This window comes from Microcebus murinus, chromosome 6, assembly GCF_040939455.1.
Source record: "Microcebus murinus isolate Inina chromosome 6, M.murinus_Inina_mat1.0, whole genome shotgun sequence".
In the NCBI taxonomy this organism is placed as follows: Eukaryota; Metazoa; Chordata; class Mammalia; order Primates; family Cheirogaleidae; genus Microcebus; species Microcebus murinus.
The window spans coordinates 69,371,581-69,384,195 of record NC_134109.1 but is presented as its reverse complement, the minus strand read 5'-3'; the positions used below and the strand labels follow the sequence as shown (position 1 = coordinate 69,384,195).

Here is a 12,615-nt window from a genome sequence, read left to right as displayed (position 1 = left end):
AGACTGAGCGGTTGCAGGTGTGGACCGTGTGTGCCTCTTTCCCCAGACCTGAGGCTACACCAGACAGCAGTGGCTAATCAGTAACAGTTGGTTCCATGGTGTCATCTAGGCTGACCGAATGAGAAGGCATGAAAGTGACTTTCATGTCACTTCATATAACTTTTTAAGGTTAGAAATGTATCCTGGGTATCCTTTTAATCTTCCCCTCAGTAATCCATATGGTTCTTAATTGTGAACCTAAACTAAAATCCATGTTTCGATCAGTATAATCTCTTTAAGAAAAGTAGTCATTTTTTTTTTATTTGTCTGAAAACTATCTCCTTCAAGTTCCTGGGGTACCTTCTGAACTTCATATTAATGGATGAGTAATACTTTATCTCATGGTATTTAGAAACATTTCCTATCTGGCATGCAAGAATAAGATTACAGGCTCTCAGTTCTCAAAATCTGGCTACTCTACTTACCAGTCACATACTTTGAATAAGTTACCTCTCCAAGTCTCTGTCTCCACATCTGTAAAAGCCTAAAAAATAGTGAGCAATTTCCATGGGGTTATTGATCAGGATTCAGTGAGATCATGTGGCTGGTGAATTTTGGAGTAGCTGACAAGATGCCAGTTGTTTCAGCTGTACACATATTCCCCAGCCTGACCCTTTCCCCCAGCCTGTGGGTTGCCTGAGGATGAGGGTCATATCTTCCACTAGAATTCACTCATGCTTCTTTGAACTCTTGACCTTGAGCAATCCTCCCGCCTCGGCCTCCCAGAGTACTAGGATTATAGGCATGAGCCACCACGCCTGGCCTACTGATGTTCTTGAATGCTTCCATTTTCTTTGCCTTTACCTCTTTGCTTGAAATCAGAGAATCATGCTCACTTTTGCCTACCCTCCAGCTGGAGCTTCTCTAGCTCTTGGATTGTTTTTGCTTTCCTTTCTCCAGTGCTTATGCAGAGTGGGGGTTTATTGAAATGCTCCTTTGACACATTTCTCAGAGTGTGTTAGACTGGGCAGTGTCATTAGTATATAAATAACTCATTGGTTTCACATGGGCTTTTCATAAAAGTAAAAGAACTTTCTTTTCTACCATCTTGTTGGTTCTCACAGAATCTCTGGAGGCAGATAGTGGAGAGTATGATCTCTCTTGTTTTATCATTGACAATCCAAAGCTAAAAAGTCAATATTGGAGTCAGTTACAGTCCCATGGACATTGTTCTACAGAACGTGTGCAGAGTGTGTAACCATGAAGAAATGGGAGTGAGGTAGAAACAGAAGCAGCTAGAAGGCTTGGGTTTGAGTCCTGGCTCTGCCACTTAGTGGCAAACCTCTTACTTTCTCTCATTTTCTATTTCCTCAGTAGTAAAACAGGGATAAAAGTAATAATGCCTATATCAGAGATCTGTGAAAATTAAATGAGGAAGATCCTTATGAGTCCTCCAGTAATATCATGAGTATTGTTGAGAGCCAAGTAGCATGGCTCAGTTTATAGAGATTTGGGCCTCAGACATGGATTGGTGGAGGGGAAGGCGAAAGGAAGACTAGCACTGCAGGACACTGAGAGTAACAGGCCTCCCTTTTTTGGCCTCAAGACTTTGTTTCCTAAGAATCCCTTTCTCCAGGACCACTCTTTCAGGAAAACTCACCTTTTCCTCCCTCCAGGAATTTGCTCTTCCTGTGCCCTTTACCTAGAGTCAAGAGTAAGAGCACTAGGTGAAGCCTGTGCCTGTCTGGCAGGCCTTTGTCTGAGGGCTTCCTGCCTCTCTGAGTGACTTCTCATCCCCTTTAAGAAGCAGCCTCTTGGTCTTCCAAACCATTAGCCTCCTTCTCCACATTAATATTCCTGGTGTTACATGGAGTTTAAGCTCCTTGAAGGATGGCTTATGCCTTAAGTATCCAGGATGGTTCTGGTCTGTAAATCCATTACAGGAAACACTTGCTGAAAGAATGAAGAAATTATTACTCAACACATTTTTGAAGGCCGGGCGTGGTGGCTCCCGCCTGTAATCCTAGCACTCTGGGAGGCAGAGGCGGGTGGATTGCTCGAGGTCAGGAGTTCAAAACCAGCCTGAGCAAGAGGGAGACCCCGTCTCTACTATAAATAGAAAGAAATTAATATATATATAAACTAATATATAAATATATATATGTATAAACTAATATATATAGAAAAAAACATGAGCTAGGCTCTGTGGCACATGCCTGTAGTCCCAGCTACTTGGGAGGCTGAGGCAGAAGGATCGCTTGAGCCCAGGAGTTTGAGGTTGCTGTGAGCTAGGCTGACGCCATGACACTCTAGCCCAGGCACAGTGAGACTCTGTCTCAAAAAACAAACAAACAAACAAACAAACAAGAAAGCACATTTTTGAATATCTGCCATGAGTCAGGCATTGATGTTTCACAGTTGAATAAGACACACTTCCTGCCCTCAAGGAGCTTACCATTTAGGGGTGTAGTTTACGAGACACTTAGAATACACTATCTTGTTTAATATTTATAGCAACCCTTGAAGGAAGTTGGAACCTAAGAAATTTGCTCACAGTGGTAAAGCCAGGCCAGGGCTGGTTTGAGAGGTAGGCCCTGCCACTGAGATAGAAGTCGTAGTCTCTGGTTGCCTTCTCCCAGTGATGCCAAGAGACGTGACTCCTCACTTCCAAGGAAGTGCTCACAGGTTAGGAGTTGGGAGGGTGGCCACAGTGTGCATTGATGAATAGCTCTAGGTCTGGGATCTAATCATATCCTCAGCTTTGTCACTCATTAGCTTTGTAACCTTGGGCAGGTTACTGAGGCTCTCTGAGCATCCACTGTCTCATCTGTAAAAGAGTAATAATACCATGGGTGGACAACCAGTCCCACTTCTGCCAACAGTGCCCACATTTTGCTTCCCCTCTCCGCAGTTGTAATGGGTGGGGGAGGCATGTTATTCCAGCTAGCCAGTCACATGCTCTCTGGAAATGAATCTTCAGTGGGCAGACCCAAAGATTGATTCCCACTGGAGTTTATTCATCCAGAAGCCCTGATAAAAATGTTATTGGTTCCTGCTCCCTGGACCAGGAGGCCTCTCGGTTCCCAACCTTTTGTGACTAGTTCTGCTTCTTCCATTCTGTAAGCTCCCACATCAAATACATTCTCTTTTGGTTTTTCATTAGTCAGTTTTTACTGCTTACAAACAACAACAAAAACCCTAATTGATCAAACACCTACCTTGCAATGTTGTAAGGACTAAATGATGGGAAGTGTGTAGAGTGCCTAGCCCAGTCCTGGCAGCATAGCAAGCAGTCAGTAAGTGGTGACAGTTGTGAGTGAACACTCAGGGGCAGGGCGGAGGGAGGGGAAGAGAGAGTGTTATTGGTTTGCTTGCTTTCCACTGAGGAATACCACCCCCTCCAAGACAGAAGGACAACAGAAGGGAGGGGCGTGCAAGCTATGATATGCTCATTTATTCAAAATGTCTTTATTGAAACAGAATGATAGAGCAAGAAAGAATGAGGTCTGGGTGGATGTCTTTGAGCACAGGATGGAACCCAGACTCAGTGGTTACAGTGTGGAGCTCTCTCCCTGTCCCCTGACTCTTGCCAAGGAAGTGAACACAAAGCAGCAGGGAGGAGATGGGGGTGGGGACAGCCCTCTGAGCTCTCGGCTGGCGTGAGGTGCCTCTGAGCCTTCTGGGCAGCCCTGCCTTCCTCACTCAGCCTTCCCAGTCTCCTTGCCAGGGCCCTAGCTAGCTTTCTGTGTGGGCCAGCCTCCCGCCAGGGTGCTCAGAGGCCACTCAGAGGGCAGGGTTGGGGGTGGCAAGCAGGGGGACGTGGTCACAGCGGTTAGGGGGTGGCTGCCGCAGCAGGGAAGGCCGGCGACACAGCTCCCCATCCCGGAGCACCTCCGGCAGGAGCTTGCGCTTGGTCTCCGGCAGAAGCATAATGCTGAGGATGCAGAGGAGGGCACAGGCCGCCAGCACCACTTGCTGCAGGAAGGCTCCGTGGCCCATGTGCAGGCGCTGGGCAGGGCCACTCAGCCCCCCAAGCGCCCCCAGCGCCATAATCAGGCCCAGGCCGCGGCCCCTGGGAGAGATGGGAGAGGCACTCAGCTCACAGCTCCGCCAGCAGCCCCGCCCTCCTTCAGCCCTCAGGCCCGGCCTCCCACTGAGGCGAGAGGCCTGGCCCTGCCCCCCTGCACCCCGCTCTCACCGGACAGTGGTAGGGATAACTTCGGCAGCAAGGAGGGTGCTAAGGATGGCAGCACATTGGGAGGAGAAGAGCCCAAGGACAGAGAAAGTGGTCATGGCAGCCTCGTTCAGATCTGGAGGACGAAGAGGGATGATATGGGTGGAGGTGAAGAGATCATGTCTGGCCTATCCCCAGTGTCATCCCTTTGGCTCTGATCCCATGGCTTTAGCTGGGTGGGCCCTGGGCATTCACTAAGTGACTGGGAGAGCAGGCAGGGAGTGTGGCCAGGTGGGGGCTTGGGAAGATCTGGGCAGGGTCTGGGTCTTGTCTTGGGAGGCCTGTGCCAGAAGTAATGGCTGAGCCTGTCTGAGGCACCTCTCTTGGGGGAGGGAGGATGCTCACAATCCCACAGGCCCAGCAGGACCAGGGATGCAATGCTAGTGAGTGTCATCGAGAGAAGAAGGATGCCCCGGCGGCCAAATCTGTCCACGGTGAGCCCCAGGAAGACGCAGGCCAGGGCTGATGTGCCGGTGGCTAGCAGGGAACAAAGGTAGAAGCCCGATGGGCTCCCTGCTCCTCCCACAGGCTGGTAGCAGTGGCGAATGGCGTTGGCAATGAAGCTGTGAGAAGGGGCGAGGAAGGAAAGAACAATGTCAGAATCCCCACTTGCAGCCGTCTACAACCCTGGTTGTCTTTTGCAGGGATCCTTGGACCTGCCCCACCCAGCCATCCCCCATCCCAGCTACTGGCCTGGCCCTCAGCTCAGACACCCAGGCTCACTTGGTGAAGCCCAGGATAAGCAGATTTTTCCAGATGTTGCGGTAGTTGAGGAGGGAAGCGAAGGAAAAGGAGGATGTTGCAGGGAGAGGGCAGGTGTTCTCCAGGTCTTTGGGAGAGAGAGAGGAGCTGACTGTTAGAAGGAACAGGTGGGAACCCAGGATCCTCCCACATGGGTGGTGGGGGTCCTGGGAGAATGTGGCACAGCTACAACCATGTGGAGGGCACCAACATGTGTGCACGTGAGGCATCACTCACAGGGACCGTGTCTCTTACCCTGCAGAGCCTCCTGGGCCTCCTCCCCCAGCATCTGTCCGTGGGGGCGGTTGCGCTCAGCCAGGATCCTCAGCACAGACTGAGCCTCCTCGATCTGCCGCTTCACGATCAGCCACCGAGCGGACTCCAGGAACAAACCAGGCCAGCTGGGGCAGGGTGGGGGTGCATCGTGAGGCCTCCCCTCTGATCAGGGGATGGGAAACTCCCACCTCTGAGGCTGGGGCTGGGGCAGGCCGGGACCAGGGGCAGTTGGAGAAGAGGAGGGGTCTCTGGGCTAGGTAGAGACGGGAATTGCCAAAGGACAGGTGAAGGGCAACACTAACCCGTAAAACAGGAAGAGGATGCAGGGAGCGGTGATCATTCGCTGCAGAAATCGCCAGTCTTTAGAGACAAGGGCCAGGCCCAGGAACAGGAAGTGTCCCCCCACCCCCACCAACTCCCCTGCCAGGGCCACTCGAAGCCTCTGGGTTGGGTCACACAGCTCCAGGCCTGGAGATACAGCAGGGATGGAGGGAGGCATGAGAGAGAAGAGAAGGGAGGGAGGAGGACAGAGAGAAGGTCAGACCCTGCGTGCAGGCTGCAGCCATTGCCTCCCACAGACTAACCTCTGGGTGGCAAGGAACAGAGAGGTTGTTCAGTCCTTTATCCTCTCCTGCTCAAACCTAGGAGGGCTCTAGGGTCAGAGTCCCTGGTGGGTATTTAGCATTCCCAGTTTGCATGCCTCTTATTTGACCTTCATGTCAACCCTTATCCAAGGTCACACAGCTAGTCAGGATTTCATTTGCTAAATAAGTTGCTATTCCCTGACAGCATTAAGTCCAGGGCAAAGAAGGCTTTAAAGACGGTGTGTGTGTATGTGTGTGGTGGGGAAAACAGGCGTGGAGAGAAGCAGGACCCCTTGTCCTTCAAAGGCCTGGGCAGAAAGCCAGCTGAGATTCTAGGCAGCTGAAATTTGGGGCTGGAAAAGGGACTAAGGGGACCCTAGGGAGCAGTGGGAATAGCCTGGCGATGCAGACAGGCAGGTGTGAGATCCAAGGGAGGACTTTCAGGGAGGGTGCCACTTACGCATCAGGTAGACACCCAGGTCAACGCCGGCAAGCAGAAAGCCCAGGAGGAATCGGAGGGCCATGACGCCTGTGGAGGAGCCTGCAGCAGCACCCCCCACTCCGCAGGGGCCCACCAGCCCCAACGTCAGCAGCACAATCCCTCGCCGGCCAAACCTGGAAAGTGGGGAGGGCTTCTGGTCACCCAGTCTCCCTGCAGGCATTGCTGAGTGAGTCTCAGAGGCTAGAGAAGATGCAGAGCATGGGGGCCATGGGTAGGTGAGTCTGGCTAGTGGGCACCAGGTGTGGCTATGGTTCTGTCGGAGGTGGCACCATTGACTCTTGGGGTAGGGTTATTGGTCAGAGATTAGGGCATTTGTGGATGTGAGATCACCCATCAGAGTAGATGGGATTTGGGACTGTTAATCCTTAGGGATAGAGCTACTGGTCAGTGGGGGTGGAGCTTGTCTTGCTCAGACTGGTCAGAGGAGATGGGAGTCACTGATATAGGGGGTTGGAGCTATTCATCTGTGGAGGTGAAGCCATTGGCCTCTTGTGCATGAGGATAGTAAAGGTCAGTGAAGAGGGAGCTATTGATATTAGGGGACTGAGTAGTTGGTTTTTAGGGACGAGGCCATTGTTCCATGGAATTGGGACATGGATCTATTAATACATAAGGATGGCCAGTGGGGATGGGACGCTGGCTGGGAGATGCAGCTGGTAATTCATGGGAATGAGTCTATTAATCCATGGGGATAATCAGTAAGGACAGGGTCATAGACTAGGGAAGATAAGACTGTTGGCCAGTGAAGATGGTCACTAACTACAAGTTAGTGAGGACAGGGCTATTGATTTTTGGGGATAAGACCACTGATCTGTGGGAGATGAACATTGAGGGCTACTGGTCATTGGACAGGGAGTGAGGTTACTGACCCATGGGGTGGGGCATTATTTTCATGAAGATGGGCCTATTGATTAATGTGGTGAACACTCCTGATTTTAGGAGACTGAATTGATCTTTGGGGATGAAGCCATTGTTCTGTAGGACTGTGGAAGTGAGGCCATTGATTCGTAGGGATGGACTATTGACCTATGGGTTTATGATCACTGGCCCACACAGCGGTGTGTAACTATTAGGCAGTGAGGATGGGTGATTTTAAGGAACTGGACTACTGAACATTGGAATGCCTTTTAGGCTTGGAAGGTGAGCTGCTAATCCATTTGGAGGGACTGTAGATCAGTGGGGATGGTCAGTCCAGTTGGAGCACCTGGTCAGTGGTGATGGTGTTCAGAATCAGAGATGGGGTTTTTGATCTGGGTGGAGAGTTATTGATTGGTGGGGATGGACTATGGGTCTTTGGAGGTGAGGCCACTGATTTGTGGAAATGGGGATTTTGGTCTGAGAGGATCTGAGAGCCCTGAGGATCCATGAGGTGGCATTATTAATATATGGGCTATTGACCTATGAGGGTGGAGTCATTTGGTGGCAGGCATGGGACTATGTTTATTGGGGATGAGGGCAATGCTATTTGGAGATAGTTACTTGTGGGGAAGGGGCCACTGGTCAGAGATTGGGTGATTTGTTTGTAAAATTGAACTGCTGGTCAGTGGGAATGCGCTGTTGATACTTAGGAATTAACATATCGATTGTTAGGAATAAGACCATTAAGATGGACCTAACAGCCCATGTGGGCAATTAGTCAGTGGAAATTAGTCCATCAATCCATGAAGATTGTGAGGGAGGTGGTTAGGGTGATGAGGGCAATGCATAGAGAGATAGGACTTTTGATCTGTGGAGGTAGGGTTTTTGGTCAGTGGGATGAGACATGAGACTACTGTCTTTGGAGATGAGGCCATTGATCCATGGGTAAAGGGCAACTGATCAGTGAGAATGGGGCTAAGAGTCCATGGAGGTGGGGTCATTCCCTTGTGCAGAAGAGGTATGGAAGGAGTATTTCTTGATGGGGAGTGAAGTTGAGACAAGGGTAGGTCACTGAATGGAAGAAGTCCAGAGAAGACTGCAGAGTCCAGCGAATCATCTTCGACCTCTTGCAAATGCCAGTTGCTTGGTCTAGCTTCCCTAGCACCCCCTCCTTTCTACCAGCCCTGCCCCCACAACAGCCCTCACCTGTCTGCGGGGTAACCCAGGAACAGGTAGCCGGAGGCAAAGCCCAAGATGAAGAGGATCTGCTCCAGGATCACCTGCCAGCCCAGGTCACACACCAGATCCCACTGGGGATGTGAGAAGGGTGCAGCGGGCATGAGGCCCCACCCTCGCCGCCCTCAGCCCTCCCCCAGACCCACGGCCCGCCTGGTCGCCTCACCTGGCCAATGGCGTTGGTGGTGAGCACGGGCAGGCCATTGTAGTCCCAGTCCTTGAGGCAATGGTTGAAGTCCGGTGGGGCAAAGCCACTGCACGAGGGGTCCGTACTGGTGGCGGTGGCGACGCGGCTGGCGGCGCTGGCTGCTAGGGCCGCGCTGGCGACGTTGACGCCGCTGGCATTTGGGGGCTGCTCCCAGCCGGTGGCATTGGGAGGGAAGCCCCCGTAGTGGCAATGCAGTGGGGGCGCCAGCGTGAAGATGGGGTCGGAGGCCAAACCCAGCGCCACGAAGAGCACGGGCAGGCAGCAGAGGCCCAGCTGCAGCTGCTGGCCGCCGCCCAGCGCCCCCACCTGGGCGAGCAGCGCCTCAAAGCTGAGGGGGCCTGGGGGCACGGCCAGCGACAGGCTGCTGCCCAGTCCGTCGCCGCCCGCGTCGCCCTCCCCCTCCCGCTCGCGCTCCCGCTCACCCTGCAGCTGCTCTGTGGGCACCGCATCTCCGAGAGTCCCAACCTGCTGGGTGGCGGGGGGAGGAGAAGGGTGAAGCGCAGAAAACCGCAGAGGCAAGGGGAGGGGGCGGGCGGGAGCGAGGGCTAGGAAGGCAGTCAAGGGCCGGGATGCGCAGGAGGAACTCGCCAGGTGCTCGGCGGGGCGGGGGTGCGCGGACAGGATGGCGTAGCCCCCCCGGGCCGCGGGCACTTACTCCGTTGGTGCTAGGGGTGATCTCTACAGTGCTGTCGATTTTGCTGCCGCCCCCGCCATTGGGCTCGGGGGTCCCGGTGGCCACCCGGGGAGCCAGCTTGCCGACCGCAGGGGCCCTGCCGGCCCGCGCCGAAAGGATGCGCAGTTCTCAGGCCCACTTGCGCGCTGGGTACCGGACTCGGGAGAGCCCGTAGAGACCCCACTCTGCAGCTCTGCAGCCGCGGGCGCCTCCTCGGTCTCTGCGATCTCTGCGTTGCTTTCCCCTCCCCTTCCTCCAGACTCTCCTCCCCTTCCCACGTCAGCAGAGCCTTCGGTCCAGACTCTTCGTCAGAGAGAGGAAGGGGGGCCAAGGGCTCAGGGGAGGGAGGCGATGGGGACTGTGTCGTCTGTTCCCTGGGTCTGCGGGCCATTGCAGTATAAAGGAAAAAAAGCTGAAGGATAGTAGCTAGCCCAGGCACATGCCAGAGATTCCTCTTTTGCTTCCAAACCTTCACCATCACTCATTCACTCATCCGTCCACGCATTAATCAGTAAAATTTGTTAAGCATCTACTAGGTTCCAGGCCTTGCACTAGGCTTTGGGCATAACAGGGTGAACAAGACCCACCTTAAGGGCAGTTACTAGTGGGAGGAGGAGGAGACACATGTGAAAGGTAATTACGCCCAGCTTATGCTTAGGGAAGGCTGGGCTGGCGCTGTGCTCAGCTCTAGCTTAAGTCCTCTACAATCGGACCACTTCTCTGCGTTTCACCACCCCATCCTAGTTGAATCTCATTTCTCAATAGCGTTTGGCACTCGACCAGCCCTTCTTCTAAACACTTTCTTCCTTGGCTCTTAAGTGCCATACTCCCTGGTTGTTCCTCTCCTGTTCCCCTTTTTTCCATCACAGGTTCCTCCTTTTCTGGCCCACAGTGTTGGTGGTGAGCACGGGCAGGCTGTTACAGTCCAGTCTTTGAGGCAATGGTTGAAGTCCAGCCAGGCGAGGCCACTGCATGTAGGGGTCCACCGTGGCGACACCGCTGGCAGTGCTGGCTGCTAGGGTCGTTCCTATCTGCATCATTCAGACACCATCATTCAGTGTCTGCAATCCTCAGAGGCTTGGTCCTGGGCCCTCCTCTCATATCACACTATTGTCTCCACCTTGGGCTGTCACCGGTGCCCACAGCTTTGATCACCACCAATGCCAACAATACAAACCTTATTCCCAGATTGACACCTCCAGTTCCCACTTCTCTTCTGAGCCCCAGATCCATGAAGCCACCTTTTATTTGACCTTTGACCTCTTTGATGACTCACAGGGACCTCAACACGTTCACAACCAAATGCATGCTCTTTCCTCTATAACCTGGTTGTCTTCTATCTCTACCATTGTTAGCCAAGCTACCTGTTGCACAGACTACTTTAGCCCCCTAACTCTAACTGCTGTTCTGTATCCACTTTGTTTCTACTCCCCATCTGTGACAATTCATAGTGCAGATGGAATGCTTTTCAAAATGCAGATCTGATTATGTCCCTTTCTTGCTTCAGTGGCTCCTTCTCACTGTCAAGGTGAATATTAATAATCCAGACATCTCATACCTGGTTCTGCATGCCTGGCCACATGTTCTCTGCAGCTCCATCTCACTTCTTTCCTCAAATTCTCTGCACTCCAGCCACACTGGCTGCCTTTCAGTTTTTCCAGTGCCACAAGGCCTTTGCACAAACTGGTTCCTATGTCTAGAAGTCTTCTTAATAAAATTTTCCTCATCCTTTCAGCTCTTGGCTTAAGCATCTTTGCCTTGAAGAGGCCTTCCCTAACCCCTAAAATTGCTACTCAAGGTGTTTTTCATGACACAGCAGCATCCTATCACCTGGGACTTGTTAGAAATGCAGAATCTAGGCCGGGCTCGGTGGCTCACACCTGTAATCCTAGCACTCTGGGAGGCAGAGGCGGGTGGATTGCTCGAGGTCAGGAGTTCAAAACCAGCCTGAGCAAGAGCGAGACCCATCTCTACTATAAATAGAAAGAAATTAATTGGCCAACAAAAAATTATCTGGGCATGGTAGCACATGCCTGTAGTCCCAGCTACTCGGGAGGCTGAGGCAGGAGGATTGCCTGAGCCCAGGAGTTTGAGGTTGCTGTGAGCTAGGCTGATGCCATGGCACTCACTCTAGCCTGGGCAACAAAGCGAGACTCTGTCTCAAAAAAAAAAAAAAAAAAAAAAAAAGGAAATGCAGAATCTAAGTCTCACCCAGGCCCTTAAATCATAATCTGTATTTTAACCAGGTCCCCAGATGTATGTACATTAGAGACACACTTCTCCAAGAGATTGGATATCTGATAGGTACTTTATTCTCTAATCCCAGGTATGGGCTGAAAAGGAGCGTCTCAGGCTAGAAATCATTCCCCTTTCTTTCCATCAAATTACACCTTTAACTTGTCTCCTGTGTTCAGAAATTTTCCAAATATGGAAAACCCTTCTTTTCTAATGCATCGAGCTGCCTCCCACTCCCACCACTTCCCTTCCCCCAACTCATTTCAGCATCTCTTTGGAATTTACTATGGTGCTGTCATAGCCAATATTCCTTGGGGATTTGTCTGCAACCTTGTGTCTGTCCTGGAATATAATAATAATCCCTTAATTTTATGTGGTGCTGGCCTGTTCACATGCATTATATTGTTAGGTCTTCACAACCCTGTAAGACAATTATGATCATTCTCATATTAAAGATAAAACTAGGACTCAGAGGGACTGGCACGATTTACCCAGACACACAAGTACATAGCAGACCTGACATTTGAGCTGAAAACTCTAATTCCAGGCTAACTTCTTGAAATTCTGTCTGGAAGATGATGAGGGATGGCCTTTAACACATAGAGGTAAATTTTGTTGGCTCCAGAGTGTGGAAAGTTTTCCTTTGCGTGAAGTGAGAAAGGAGACTAAAATGGAAGAGGCAAATGCATAGGGGTGCCAAGAGACTAAGACTGTGATTGAAACTTAGGGTGCTCCCAATCCAATCACCATATCAGGGCAACATCTTTGGTACAAAGCTGAGGCTAGGCTTTTGGTTGGGGTGGCCTCTCCAAGATGCTTTTTTTCTTTTTTTTTTTGAGACAGAGTCTTGCTTTGTTGCCCAGGCTAGAGTGAGTGCCGTGGCATCAGCCTAGCTCACAGCAACCTCAAACTCCTGGGCTCAAGCAATCCTGCTGCCTCAGCCTCCCGAGTAGCTGGGACTATAGGCACGTGCCACCATGCCCGGCTAATTTTTTCTATGTATATTAGTTGTCCAATTACTTTCTATTTATAGAAGAGACAGGGTCTCGCTCTTGCTCAGGCTGGTTTTGAACTCCTGACCTCGAGCAA

At 51.7% G+C, this 12,615-nt stretch overlaps 2 protein-coding genes across 3 annotated transcripts in view; one reads left to right on the top strand and one right to left on the bottom strand.

Annotated features, from left to right (window-relative positions):
- Positions 1-12,615, top strand: part of NGDN (neuroguidin) — a 301,612-nt gene that overhangs the window by 171,410 nt on the left and 117,587 nt on the right. The window lies entirely within an intron of this gene.
- LOC105864656 (solute carrier family 22 member 17) lies at positions 3,429-9,557 on the bottom strand. 2 transcript variants are annotated; one of them, XM_076004168.1, is made up of 10 exons: positions 9,274-9,557; positions 8,577-9,086; positions 8,381-8,484; positions 6,275-6,429; positions 5,533-5,698; positions 5,210-5,355; positions 4,937-5,042; positions 4,532-4,776; positions 4,178-4,289; positions 3,429-4,051 (listed from the first exon to the last, which is right to left on the bottom strand). In XM_076004168.1, the coding sequence occupies exons 4-10, from the start codon at positions 6,336-6,338 to the stop codon at positions 3,763-3,765; spliced, it is 1,128 nt and encodes a 375-aa protein (XP_075860283.1). In that variant the 5' UTR covers positions 6,339-6,429; positions 8,381-8,484; positions 8,577-9,086; positions 9,274-9,557; the 3' UTR covers positions 3,429-3,762. The 2 variants fall into 2 exon arrangements, with proteins under 2 accessions (XP_075860283.1, XP_012608084.1); XM_012752630.3 differs by having other exon boundaries at positions 4,559-4,776; positions 9,274-9,556.

What these genes read in the sequence shown, in the direction of transcription:
- LOC105864656 (XM_076004168.1), bottom strand. Translation starts at nt 6,338, where the DNA reads ATGGCCCTCCGATTCCTCCTGGGCTTTCTGCTTGCCGGCGTTGACCTG. An exon ending in CCTGGGTGTCTACCTGATGC is followed by an intron (nt 5,699 to 6,274) that starts GTAAGTGGCACC and finishes CTGTATCTCCAG; the next exon opens with GCCTGGAGCTGTGTGACCCA. An exon ending in CTTATCCTGGGCTTCACCAA is followed by an intron (nt 4,777 to 4,936) that starts GTGAGCCTGGGT and finishes CCCTTCTCACAG; the next exon opens with CTTCATTGCCAACGCCATTC.